Raw genomic sequence first — 12,730 nt, forward strand, 5'->3', positions numbered from 1 at the left:
ATATTGCAGAGTCAATATCATCCTTTTTTTCCTGCTTGTTTCGAGATCTTCAATGGTGCTCCAACGAAATTATTCTCATACAATCCCCAACTGGGTACGAATTACATGCGACTTCTCGACCATTTGTTGGCGGCTAACATTCGACCGATCCAATATTTTAGCTCTATCCCACCAAGTATCACTTAATCAGCTTGACCTCTCAATCTGGATCATCATCTTGCTAATTTAACCCAAGTTAGAGCCACTTGAAGTGCCCAAATCCCATATTTTACAGTAAAGATCTTTTCACTATGCAGGAAATGCTAAAACTCTTGTGTGTCATGCTTACTGAAGCATGTAAAAGAATCTACGAGAAAGTTGAACAGCTTCGGTTCCCTACTTCTAAATAGCAGCATAGCTCTTCTTTTGGTCTGGCCAAAGAAGAGTGACTATATGCTCGTGATTTGCGTGGTCTTAATCCCCGACCCCACCTATCCAGCTAACAATCGACCATGAACATGGAAGAGACGTCTCCAATCATCCTTCCCTGATCCTAAGGAAAAGTTATGACCCCACAAATTACAAATGGATGATAGAAATGATTATGTTTCCAGGGGTCCCAAAGCACAAGGGAAGATAACATTATCAAGTCACCATCGCTTTCTCCATAGACTTTGTCATCAATATATAGCAAAACAAGGCGACGATAGTGATTGATTGCCTCTCTAATTGTGAAATGCGTGTTAAGAGAGATTTTGATTTAACGCAGGGTCTACCATAATGTCAATTGATCTAATTTACTACATCTGTAAATCTTGTATAATGGATGTCTTTAAAGTTGTATGATCAACGGTATAGAATAGTCGATCTTTTTCACTTGAAAAAGAAAATTTTCAATCACGGTTTGAGGTGATGGGCTGGGAATTCAGTCTACCGTTTGTGTGCTTAAATTAAGCAAAATATAGTGCAGAAATCAAGTGGGACTGACAAATCATAACCTTTTGGTGGAGTCTTGTATTGGGTCCATGCCATTGACTAGTTCACTTTATATTAGGCAAGAGTATTGCCTTGTACGAAGACTTAGGAGAGTGCTTAATACAAAGTTGACATTTGCATATTAGTAATGCTACATATATATATTATTAATTTACAACTTGACGTATTCAGTAACATGACGGATTATAACTATGTCTTCAAGTAAGTGAATTATAGCGAATACTTAAAAACAATCCAGCAAATGACCTAACACAACGATCATAATATATCTAACGTTTCATTTTTATATCCGGGTGGTCTCCATAACATCGGAAACAGAGGGGCCATGTTTGAGGTCTTCTGTCTCAGTCATCCTAGTGGTCATGTATTTGTACAGACAAGCGCGAGTAACATGTAATTTCTTTGAATATTGGAGGCTGACGCCAATTCTAAGCAAGCCCAAAAAGAGGCCAAAAGATATGGCGCAACTGCAAATCCCCGTGGGGTCCATCACTGTCCGGATTGAAGGAGACAGCTGGGTAACATTCATCACACCAAATCTTCCCTACTCTTGGAAAACCTCATTCAAAACAAAACACAAAAAAAGTGTTTTTGCTCGAGTTGGGAGCGGGGATTAGTTCATGTTTTCCACTTGCTGACAGATCCATACAGAGAAAAACTTGACCAAAAAACGAAGCAATCTTTCCTTTTAGATTTTCCCCCCATCTTTTTGTCAAAAGTCTTTGAATCCATTTCCTCCCAATTTCCTGTCTTTCCACTTCCACCTCCTAGAAAGTCCTTGAGAGTGACCCAGTTGGGGACTGGGATTGCTTGGAAAGATTTTCAAAGGTTAAAGTCAGGTAACGTGCAATCCCACCACAAAAGTCGTTTCCCTTTCTTGCAAGGTTGAATGTGTTTCGAGAAATTTTAATTTGGAAATGTTTTGATTGGGCGTAGGGTGAAATCAGTCGGTCGTTTGCCATTATTGGGTTTTTAAATTCCTAAACTCCGAATAAAATATGAGGGATGCTGTGGTTCCGGATCTAACACCCTTTGGAATCCAGTTGCTGAAATTAGAAACAAACAGATTCTGGGTCTTGCAAGAAATGGTTAATGAAGTAATGGGTATGTCTGTTTTCGATCACTGGTTTCCAGTTTTAGTACAAATGGATTAATATTTAGAATTCTTGCTCATTTTTTTAGTTCTTGGCCTCTCTCTCTCTCTCTCTCTCTGTGCCAATGGTTAGATCTCAATTCAGTTGAGACAATTGTGTCTGACACAAAGACTCACTGAATAAACAAAGCTGAACCACAGATGACACCTGAAACCCATAAAACAAGAAGTGGGTGGTGTTTGTGTTTATAGAATCAAACAAAGAATCAGAGAAAAAGTTCTGATTTATCGGCATCTGTATCTTGGATGAGTGCAAGAATGTGAGGTAGAATCTGGGGAAGACTTTGTTCCTTTGAAAGAAATAAACGACTTTTGTTTGTTCATTTTTTCTGGGGGATTTGATCTTGTGGTATTGTTGAGCATGGGTGAATTTCCCAATGAGTGGAGTTGGGAAGAGAACAAGCTGTTTGAGGTGGCTCTGGCGATGGTGGATGAGCAAGACCCGGATCGGTGGGATGCAGTCGCGGCCATTGTCGGAGGGAAGAAGAGTGCAGAGGAAGTGCAGAGACATTATGTAATCCTTTTGGAGGATTTGCACTTCATTGAATCTGGGTGTCTTGATCACGAGCTGGAGGATGCTCAGTCATATGGTCAAGTTGAGTGTATTAGTCAGTCAGTGTATTGGACAGATGAGGATCAAAAGTAAGTCACCTCTCTTCATGTAATTGATAGCTCTTGCTTTTTCCCCTACAATTACATAACTTGGTATACCTAAATACTTTATCTGCTGTTCCACTTCTGCAATACTGTTCTTCAACTTAATTGATTTTACATTGTTTTCTCCGCTCTTGCAGTTTGATCTGTTCTTCAAATTTGTCCCACGGTATAAGCTACTTTTGACAAATTTCAACGCTAAAAGCCTTCAAGCTTGTTCTGTATTTCTTGATTGGCATTAGGGAGGTTTGCAGTCATTTTTTGGCCAATTTGAGCTGAAGAAAAGGGCCTGATTTCCTTTTATTGGTATTGTTCGAATGAGCTTTAGCAAATAAGATTTGGAAATATATGAACCTAGCAAATAAGCTCTGGAGGGTCAAACTTGGCATGGAACTCTTTTACTCTTCCTCTTGTACTTGCAGAGGAACTACAAAAGACCGCTGTAAGAAACCAAGAAGAAAAGAAACTAGTAGGAAAAAGAGAACCAACTCCAGTATTCCAGATGAGAAAAACCCACTGTTCAGTTTCCTAATGACTATGTCTGCGCTGAAGCTGCGGAAAGAAAATGGCACTTTTTCCACATCTCTCTGCTTTTATCTGCTGTACAGACTATGGAGAGACTGCAATACGGCCCTTTTTTTCACATCTCGGAATTTTGTCGATCCTTGCACAAAGCCTTTTGTCCGAGAGAAAACTAAAGGATCTAACAGTTCATATTTCTAGCTGCTCATACTCTGCTGGTGACCCATAATTGTTGCTTGACTGGATGCCGTTCAGTAAATTTTATTTTTATCAAGCAATGTAGATACTCTGGCTAGTTTTCTTGAGATGTCTTTTTTCTTGTCTGTGTAATTGTTTTGATGTCTCCCTTGAAATGCATGTAACATCCTAGAAAGAGTACTCTGGAATTTGGGTTGCCTATCTACTCTTCTTAGTTTAACGGGTCAATCGGGAAGAAGTAACAAGATCCAGAGCTATCTCGTTTTGATTGATCTGAAAAACCTTCAAATTTTGGTTTTATACAAGGCAGTTCTTGTCAATGTTTCTCATTAGCTCCTTTTATGGCTCGACAGTTTACATGACAATGTTGTCCTTCTCTTCTGGATTTTGAATTTATTGATGTTATGTGCAGATTGTTCATTCAATTGGACATGGACTGATCAGTAAAGCCAAGAGCCATTCATTCGAGCAGCTTGTTTCTTATTTGAGAGCTCATGCCTAAGAGGAAGACCGACAGTAGTACTTCAGTATTTTGCTGTTATTCCCGTATTTCTTCTTTATCCTACTGATATTCGTCAACAAATGAAGTTCAAGTGGCAAGTTTGATCACAGTATCAGCAAAATGTATTTGAAACCTTGTCCACCAAACTTCTAGTGATCAATGTAAATATGGCTAAAGAATCGCAATGGGAAGTTGCAGGGTTATGTTATTCTTGGCATGTTAGCGTCTTGTGCTTTGTTCCTTCTTCTTTCGGTTTTGCAACCCCAGATCGTGTGAGCTGTGGCATTCGGTTTACTGAAGCTTTTTAGCTCATTCGCACAAACATAAACTGATGCTTTCCTATTTTCTGGTGGTGATGTGAATTGATCAGACTATAAAGTAGGCTTCTTTAAGCTGTCAATAAGTGTGCATTCATTCATCTAATTGCAAGATAAGAGGAGAGCATGATATTTCTTCGAGCAAAATCTTAGCTCCCAAGGCATCAAAACTATGATTTAACAATTCATCATCTGTCCACCAATGTACAGAGTCTACATTCCAAAAGAAAAAAATATGCATGAGAATGTTTCTGAAACGGCGGTCCTTCATCATCAACAGCCCATGGAAATTGGTTGGTGTAGTCCGCTACGCTCCTGGCTGTGTTCTCCCTTAAACCCTGCTTATGCTGATGTATCAATGCCCAAAAAGATTTCACCTTGCTTTGTTCAAAGCCGGATTGCTGGTTAGCATGGAACACAATCCTACACGAAAGTCAAATGAGATGACAGAAGGGTCGGACTGGTTGGCAGAAGCTGCTCCTTCTCAAGCTCCAGACCAAGGTTCCTGCTACTTCGTTCTTGCTCCGAAATCAACCACCATATCCTCTCCGACACCGTGCTAGAATCAACTTTGCACAATCTTTACCTGAAGACCGTTCTGAGTATGAAAGATGTGCGGAGTCAATACCATGACAGATGCAAATATCACTCTTAAAATTGCAGCAGCATGCGAAAGGCACCAACTGAACTTGAGAGCAAGAATTGATGTAAATATTGAGCTCACAAAAATCAGTAAACAGACAAACTTTGCTCAAAATATGGAAGTCAAAGATCACTTGACTTTGAGACCCGCCATTCGCGGGTCGGGTCCAGATATTCTCTCAGTAAAGATCTTACCTCATCTCCACCAGCAAATAGTCTTGTGCCACATCAGGAGATTCTCAACCCGTGGCGACATTCTCATCTCCCATTTCCACGGACAACAACATCAAACAAAGTGAAAAAGAAAATGAAAAGAAAGCAAAAATAAACTCTTATCCTTACTCATAAAATAGGGGGGGGGAGGAGAAGCAGAGGAAGGAGGCAACAGCCAGGGAAGAGGCAGTGCAGGGTCGAGCCAAAACAGTCCCTGTCCCTGTCAATAGCTCAATCCATGCTCTGCCTCTTCCCAGCCTCTGCTCTGTCCCCTCTTTACCTCAAAACATCGACACCCAAATGCCCTTCGCTCTTCCCTTCAATCCCTGCCCAGAATTCGCCAACACAAGCCCTCATTTCCCCAGATTTTGATCCATACTTGCATTGACTTGGAACCCTTATAAGTTCCTCGAGAGTATATAAAAATATAGTACACACGTACTAGCATCTCAATCTTGAACCGGACTGACCGTGTACTGCACAGGAGATTTCCGTACTGGGCAAATTGCTAAACGTACTAAATTCTCGCCTCGCTGTACTCGCTTCCTTTTTTAGGGTATATTTCAGAATTCAGATGTGGGAAAGCACAAATTTAATTCCAGAGAGTAACTTCTTTCGATGCAAAGGTTCAAGCAAAATTCTAAAGATCAAGCGTGCCTTTGCAATTACATGTCGGACAGAAACGTTTAATTCTTTGTCCTCTTGGAATCATCGAAGGAGATATTACAGGCATGAGCAGCAGCATATCGGATAGAAACGAACTATGGTGGTCCTCCGGAATTGAAGTTGATGGTAAACTTCAACTAATGCCGCAGCATTCGTGTGAGCTGCGTCATTCGGTTCTTTCAGTCCATCAACTTTAGTTCTTTCGGCCATCCACTATGGTGGTCCTCCGGAAAAACCTCACTCGCCATTCTTTGTTTCCATGAAAAGAAATGAACTGAAGTTGATGGTACCTACTACTGTTGATGTAAAGCTAGTGGATGGCCGTCCATTTGACGAACTGAATGGACCGACCTGAAAAGAACGGGCCACTCCATGCCAAACCAAGAAAACACGAGAGGGCCTGCGATATGGACTTTGGGACCGAATAGTTCCATGCTTTTACGAAAACGAAAGGCGAACCCAGCTAAGTACGACAAGTTACAATGTCTCTTCTGGGTAGAGCTGTCAAATTAGTGGATCGGATCGGATCATAAATGAACCGACTAAAATTCACCCATTACCCCTTTGTTAACCAATTTATTCATAATGCAAATTTCTTGAATTCTCGACTATCCATACTCAATTCGACTCATACCCGATTGAATCCATATTGCTAAAATACCTCAATATTTAACTTAATCTAAAGAAAACTCATCTCTAAACCGCAGTGAGAGTGCAGAATGAGTGAATACGAAATCGAATAAGAGCGAGAGAAAATAAAAAGAGAGTCATAAGTTGTAAATCAATTTATAACCCCACTTACGACCCATTTATAACTCATGTTATATTTAAACTCATTTACTCAATATAACTAACTCATATAACAACTCACGCTTATTATATATGGGTTGAGAAATAGATTTATGACCCATTTTAACAAATCTACTTCCGATTCACGAACAAGGCATTATAAAGTCGCTAAGATAGATCTTGCGACAGCCTTCTTTTCTTGACGCAAATCAAGGGGTTAGGTACTCAGCTCAGTGAGCTCACATGGTAGGCCCGTTCAATCCCATTATCTCATCTTACCATTCTCTTTACCCCAACGCACCTTTTGCTTTTGGAGACAACAAAAGGACCTTCATGACTCTCTTTTAGGAAAGCGTAATGAAGGTCGTACAATAAGAGTGTTCGGTTTTATGTGCCGCGAATTCATAGATTGCCCAACATCAGTTTCTGCATTACCGTCTTTAACTTGACCGTCTATTCATCGAATGGTATAAAAGCAGGAAGAAAATGTCAATCCATATTAACATGTCACATGCAAGAAGATCTGTAGTTCAATGTTCTGGTTCTTGTATATGAATTCTGTGATCACAATGAAGTGAACATCCAGATTAAATAAGCCATGCCCTTACGGGCTTCTCAGGCTTCCATAACTCGACACTGTTGTATGTGTGTTGTCCACCAATATGCATCAACGAACAAGTTTTCTGACTGTCTTATTCTATTATTTTTGGCAGAATGCAGAAGACGAACTCAAATCATGATGTGCTTGCCGATGGAATAAGGACATCAAAGTCGGAGAGAGTCCACTCTGCCACTTCGTCTTTGTCGCTGACGAAAATCTCGGTGCCCATGTCGATGGATGTCCAAATTCTCCGAGCTGGAGTAGTTCCAGGATCCTACATTGTGATCAACTAGCAACATTTATTCGCAATTTCTTCAGGATAAATCATTTACATCAACGGTGCCAATGCAAAAGTAGGCGTGCCCTGAGCACATTCAGAATAATAAATAGCTGCTTGACATGGGAAATGCGTATTTAGCATCCCCCGTGCGATAAAACATGAGTCCCTTTCAAGAGGAATTATGTTATCATTATAGTAATAATAGCAATGATATTAAACTAGTTTACTGACCTGATAAAAGTAGAGCCTAGAAGATAATCCACCAACATCGAGCTCCCAAGTTCTTCCATCCCCGACCCAACCATCCCCTCGTTTTGTCGGATAGCCATACTCGGCCCAGATAGGGTGTGGCAACAGTTGAACCAGCTCTTGCGCCTGAGGATTACTGTACGGGTCGCACGTGCTGACTGGTTTCTGCAAGTGCTGCGCGTTGCCGGGAGCGCAATAGTAGTGATAAGCCGAGTATGGGAAGTTCGCAGTGTCGTTTCTGTAGATCTTTTTATTGTCAGGCGTTATGTGATATGGCGGGCAGTTGCCTAAGCCACTGGGGCTACACCAAGCTGGAGTTTGGGGGTTGATGATCATCTCGCTGTATCGGGTGACATCAGTGCTCACATCGCCATCGCATGGGTTGCCGTTGTTCTTCCAACAGCTGCCCATGTCGAGTAAATAAAACTGGCTCTTGGGACCCCCTCCTTGTTTGATGTCCAAGGTCACTCTCACTTTAAAATTAGGCGATTCGGGAAGCTGAATAATGAACACAAAGTGATAACTAGATCAGGGTCAAAATTGCTTAATTAGCTAGTTAGAAGCAATTCCGACTCTACATGAAAAGCAGCAATCGCAAACTAATAGTATTGCCCAAGTGTGTGCTTTAACCTTACTCTGATGTAAAACCTTAGCTAACCACCTACAATCTGCAATCATCGAACACTTCAGATAAGGATCGGTGACCAACCCAAATTCGGTCTCCCCTATGCGAAGTGCCACTGAGTAATGGCAAAGAAGAATAGGTGGATTACTTTAATGAACATTGAATGATTGACGAAGCAAAGGGGACTTAATTATGCCACACTTCATCAAGCTGGGGGAGTAACACGCAAAACATCAAAAAGAGGGGAAAAAGAAAAGGAAAATCAATCAGAGTCTTTTAAAGCCGTTTAAATTTAGCTAATGCAACCCCACACACACTAGGAACAAGCTCAACTACTTCATCACGAGAATCCAGTATCGACTCGTGAGTCGTGTGACCTGTCATCTTCCCTGAACCCGATGCCTGGTCAGCTGCAGGGAATGTCAAAGAAATCTATCCCCACTCTAATCCAGTTGCATTGACGAATCATCATCATCCAGAGAGGCTGATGAAATATTAATTATCTATGCATCTTCCGAGCAATCAAGCTAAGTAAATGCCAACAGTATACCTCTCTCTCTCTCTCTCTCAGAGCTAAGGAGTTACGGAATTGAGCCGTCCAATCTACTCTTAGGCTCTTAGCCAAAGAAAAGCACAGAATGGTGCACAGAAAAATTAGGAAAGTACTAAACAGTTGAAAAAACATAACAAGGTCCTCGTATTTATTACCACTTACAGTTTTGAGCATCCCTCGGGTGTCATGATGGTACCCACCAGAGAACCCTTTGGTTGCATCAGCCCTGAGGTAGAGCATCAGCCATGGGTACTTCTTTGAGGTCTTGAGTTTGTGATGAAAGTTCCAACTTCCTTCACCGACCTTCTTGTCCCAGATTACCTCATAGTATGAGGCCCCGTCATTCGCCTTCCCAATGTCATAACCCAAGTCATAAGTTCCGTTGAAGCTCCCTCTCATCGTACCATCGCCCAGTAACTGTGTCTGCTGGTGATTCAATACTGGCTGGTTCATGCACCCAGCACCAAAGCAAGGGAACCTCCCGGGCTTGAAAGGCGGCGCCTTTTTCCCATTCTCAGGGCACAGGCCAGAGGTGGTGTCGTAATTGCCGTTCTTGAGCATCACCATCCAGAATTGCCATGGCCTTGGGGTGTCCAAGACTTGACACAGTGAGCCCAAGTAGAGCTCCTTTTCGGCAGCATACATGTCTGGGTCTTTCTGGGCTTCTGGTGATAGACCTGGGAATGATTTGCCCACCCCAAGCTGGTTATCAGCTTCAGTTACCTTGTGTTTCAGTGCAGCACCTGCCCTTGTCATAACAAAGAACAAGAACTCAACAGGCGAAAAAGAAAATGGGAAATGGGAAAGACATGGAACATTCCCAGTTATGTCAAAAGAAATTGAAATCATCTTTTCTGACCAGAAAAAAATGGGCCTTTCTATTTTTCTTTTCGTTTCTTGGCATGCAAAAGATGATATTAGATGGGCTAGTCCAAGTAATCTTGAAGAGCCATTGCCCCCTATATAAAGATTATCTGATGAGTGATGAATGACAATCTTCGTCTGATTACTGAATGAGACGGAACAGAAAAGAAAACTGTGGAAATGGAAAGAGGCAACTTCTAATGCACAGTCTTCTTACTGCCTTTTCTTTTTTTACTTTTGTGGTGGTGGTGTGTCTCTGTGCTTACTTGACTCCAGATCGAAGCAATCGGCCGCTCTCGGACTGCCCATGCCAGGAGCTTCTTGGCCAACTTCGTTGCAGAAGTTCCAAGCTTCAAAACCCACTCTCAGCCCATCCCTTGCCATTCCCGGGTCACCCACTGCCGACACATACTCAGCACTTCTGGCGCAGGACGTCATTAGCACCAGCACATTCCCAAGTAACAAAAACAGGGGATGCAAATGCTTCACCGCAGGAGCACTACCCATATCGAATGTGGCCTGTTTTCTTCTCTCCTTTTCTCTCTTGGCGCTCGAGGAACGGACACCGGGAGTGGGTTTGTTTACATATGGAGACTCGTGAAGACAAACATCTTGATCTCGGGCGGGTTTGGCCCTTCCTCAGTTCCTCTGCCCTGTCTCCGTCACGAATAGAATAATGTAGCAAGGACCCATTAAAATAATTCGAGTTTAATGAGAATCGTCTCTGTAGTCGCCAACAGATACGGATACAGAAAGCTCCATCTCATCCCACTCCACCGCTCCCTCCCATTTTTTTCACCTCAATTTAAAGACGCGGGGGTATCTTTGCTTTGCCTCTTTGGTCTCCCTTCCTTCAAATCCACGTCAAAAAGCATACCCTTTTTTCACCCGTTCACGGCATAAACCAGAGTGGATGGATAGACGTGCTTTGCTTTCTCTTTTGACCAGCAAAGAACAGGGCTATCACATTTCTTTCCTCCTCTCTCACTCTCTCTCCTTTTTGGGCTCCCTCGCTAAAGGACGAACTTGACATGCAAGATCAACGGTAGGTGGTTCACGGCCACAGGGGGGGTTGGAAAAAAAAGGGCAGAGGAAGCAAAGAAAAGATCTGAGATCAGTGTCTTGCTTGGATTCGAGTGCTTTTTGTTTGGTTGCGAGACTTCTTTTCGTGCTAAAAGGGCGAACGGGGGCAATGGCGAACTGCGTGTGGTCACTGTCGGCATCCTTCCGTGTGAGTAAAGTAGAGACGTAGAGATACGAATCCCCATCGAAGGATGACGCATCAGGGCGCCAGAGCCAAAAGCCAAAAGCCAAAGGAGAGAAAAAACATTTGGTGGAATCCGGGATCGCCACCTCAGCGTTATCCCGCCAAAATTTTATTTATTTCTTTTCTTTTTTCATATTTTTTATTTGGGAAAAAATCACAAAAAACCCCAAATTTTGCCATCTGTGACACATTTATCCCGAACTTTTTTTTGTGACACCAAAAACTCCGAACTTTGCTTTTTGTGACACATTTACCCCAATGTATTTACTCCATGGGCATTTTCGTCTTTTTTGCTTTTTCTTTTTTTTTTCTTTTTTTTTCCTTTCCGGCGAGGGGGGGCCTCGCCGGATCCGGCGAGGGCGGCCCTCGCCGGCGTCGGGCGAGGTTCGCCCTCGCCGGGCGAGCAAGGGCGGCCCTCCCACTCAGCGAGGTCGACCCTCGCCGGCGTCGGGCGAGGGCCGCCCTCGCTCGCCCAGCGAGGGCGGACCTCGCCGACGCCGGCGAGGGTCGCCCTCGCCGGGCGAGCGAGGGCGGCCCTCGCCGACTCAGCGAGGTCGACCCTCGCCCGACGCCGGCGAGGGTCGACCTCGCCGAGCCTGGCGAGGGCCGCCTCGCTCGCCTGGCGAGGGCGAACCCGCCCGACGCCGGCGAGGGCCGCCCTTGCCGGATCCGGCGAGGGCCGCCCTCGCTCGACGCCGGCGAGGGCAGCCCTCGCCGGATCCGGCGAGGCCCCCCCTCGCCGGAAAGGAAAAAAAAAGAAAAAAAAAAGAAAAAGCAAAAAAGACGAAAATGCCCATGGACTAAATACATTGGAGTAAATGTGTCACAAAAAGCAAAGTTCGGAGTTTTTGGTGTCACAAAAAAAAGTTCGGAGTAAATGTGTCACAGATGGCAAAATTTGGGGTTTTTGGTGGTTTTTTCCCTTTTTATTTTCAGTTTTTCCTGTTTTTGGAACACGGTCAAAAGCGAGAATAATGGACGCTGGTGTTGTGTGGCTTCCTAGTGGGTGACTGCCGACTGATTTAAAAAAAAAAGAAAGAGAAAGAAAAGAAAAAGTCCCCATTTCGTTGTTTTGGTCCAGCACAACTCTTTTTATCGCCGAAAAGTTCGAAAAAAGAAAGTCCGAAACAGGGGTCGTCTCTTTTGAAGCGAGGGTTCAGATTGGGCATCGTTTCGAATTAAAGTTTGGCCGGTCAAATCTTCGCCGACGTGCTAATTCCAGTGACCAGAGCAGGGGCAATTTTGTAACAAAAAAAAGTTTCTGCTTTGGGCCGCCGAATTGAAGGAGCATTGAATATAAGGTGTTTCGAGGGTTATCGAATGAAACAGGATTCATTCCGTGCCATCTTTTGAGGAAATGATCCTACTTCAGGTTTTTATTTGAAATTTTCTCGTGATATTATAAGGTCGCTACGTGTACTTTGTGACGGATTTTCAATAAAAGCACGTGCGATTCAATGAATATATGTGATCTCAGAAAGCGCCTAAGGTTTTAAGTTTTGACTGGGGAAGATGGGGCGGCGATCGGAAGAAAAGTGAACTACAGGGGGTTGACTTATATCATGGTAATTGAGTAGGTGGTGATCAAATGAATATAAATAATAAGACCCAACAAACTCCATGGAATTTCAAGGTTTCTTTCTATTATTAAAAATTAAAG

At 43.1% G+C, this 12,730-nt stretch overlaps 2 protein-coding genes and 1 long non-coding RNA gene across 4 annotated transcripts; 1 reads left to right on the forward strand and 2 right to left on the reverse strand.

Annotated features, from left to right (window-relative positions):
• Positions 1–1,521: 1,521 nt before the first annotated feature.
• Positions 1,522–4,212, forward strand: LOC115680721 (protein RADIALIS-like 3). 2 transcript variants are annotated; one of them, XM_056303675.1, is made up of 2 exons: positions 1,522–2,770; positions 2,923–3,722. In XM_056303675.1, the coding sequence occupies exons 1-2, from the start codon at positions 2,490–2,492 to the stop codon at positions 2,966–2,968; spliced, it is 327 nt and encodes a 108-aa protein (XP_056159650.1). In that variant the 5' UTR covers positions 1,522–2,489; the 3' UTR covers positions 2,969–3,722. The 2 variants fall into 2 exon arrangements, with proteins under 2 accessions (XP_056159650.1, XP_030460411.1); XM_030604551.2 differs by lacking the exon at positions 2,923–3,722 and adding an exon at positions 3,915–4,212 and having other exon boundaries at positions 1,526–2,770.
• A 186-nt stretch (positions 4,213–4,398) lies between these two features.
• LOC115680722 (uncharacterized) lies at positions 4,399–5,909 on the reverse strand. The gene is made up of 2 exons (XR_008814643.1): positions 5,159–5,909; positions 4,399–4,919 (listed from the first exon to the last, which is right to left on the reverse strand). It is a non-coding gene; the product is annotated as an uncharacterized LOC115680722 (long non-coding RNA).
• Positions 5,910–7,155: 1,246 nt separating this feature from the next.
• Positions 7,156–10,550, reverse strand: LOC115680734 (uncharacterized). The gene is made up of 4 exons (XM_030604567.2): positions 10,070–10,550; positions 9,102–9,682; positions 7,744–8,259; positions 7,156–7,506 (listed from the first exon to the last, which is right to left on the reverse strand). Exons 1-4 carry the CDS (start codon positions 10,308–10,310, stop codon positions 7,366–7,368), a joined length of 1,479 nt encoding a protein of 492 aa, XP_030460427.1. The 5' UTR covers positions 10,311–10,550; the 3' UTR covers positions 7,156–7,365.
• Between the last annotated feature and the right edge of the window lie 2,180 nt (positions 10,551–12,730).

The sequence above is a fragment of the Syzygium oleosum genome, unplaced genomic scaffold (assembly GCF_021117445.2).
Source record: "Syzygium oleosum isolate NSW1041296 unplaced genomic scaffold, Sole_v2.1 Sole_v2.28, whole genome shotgun sequence".
NCBI classification, from domain to species: Eukaryota; Viridiplantae; Streptophyta; class Magnoliopsida; order Myrtales; family Myrtaceae; genus Syzygium; species Syzygium oleosum.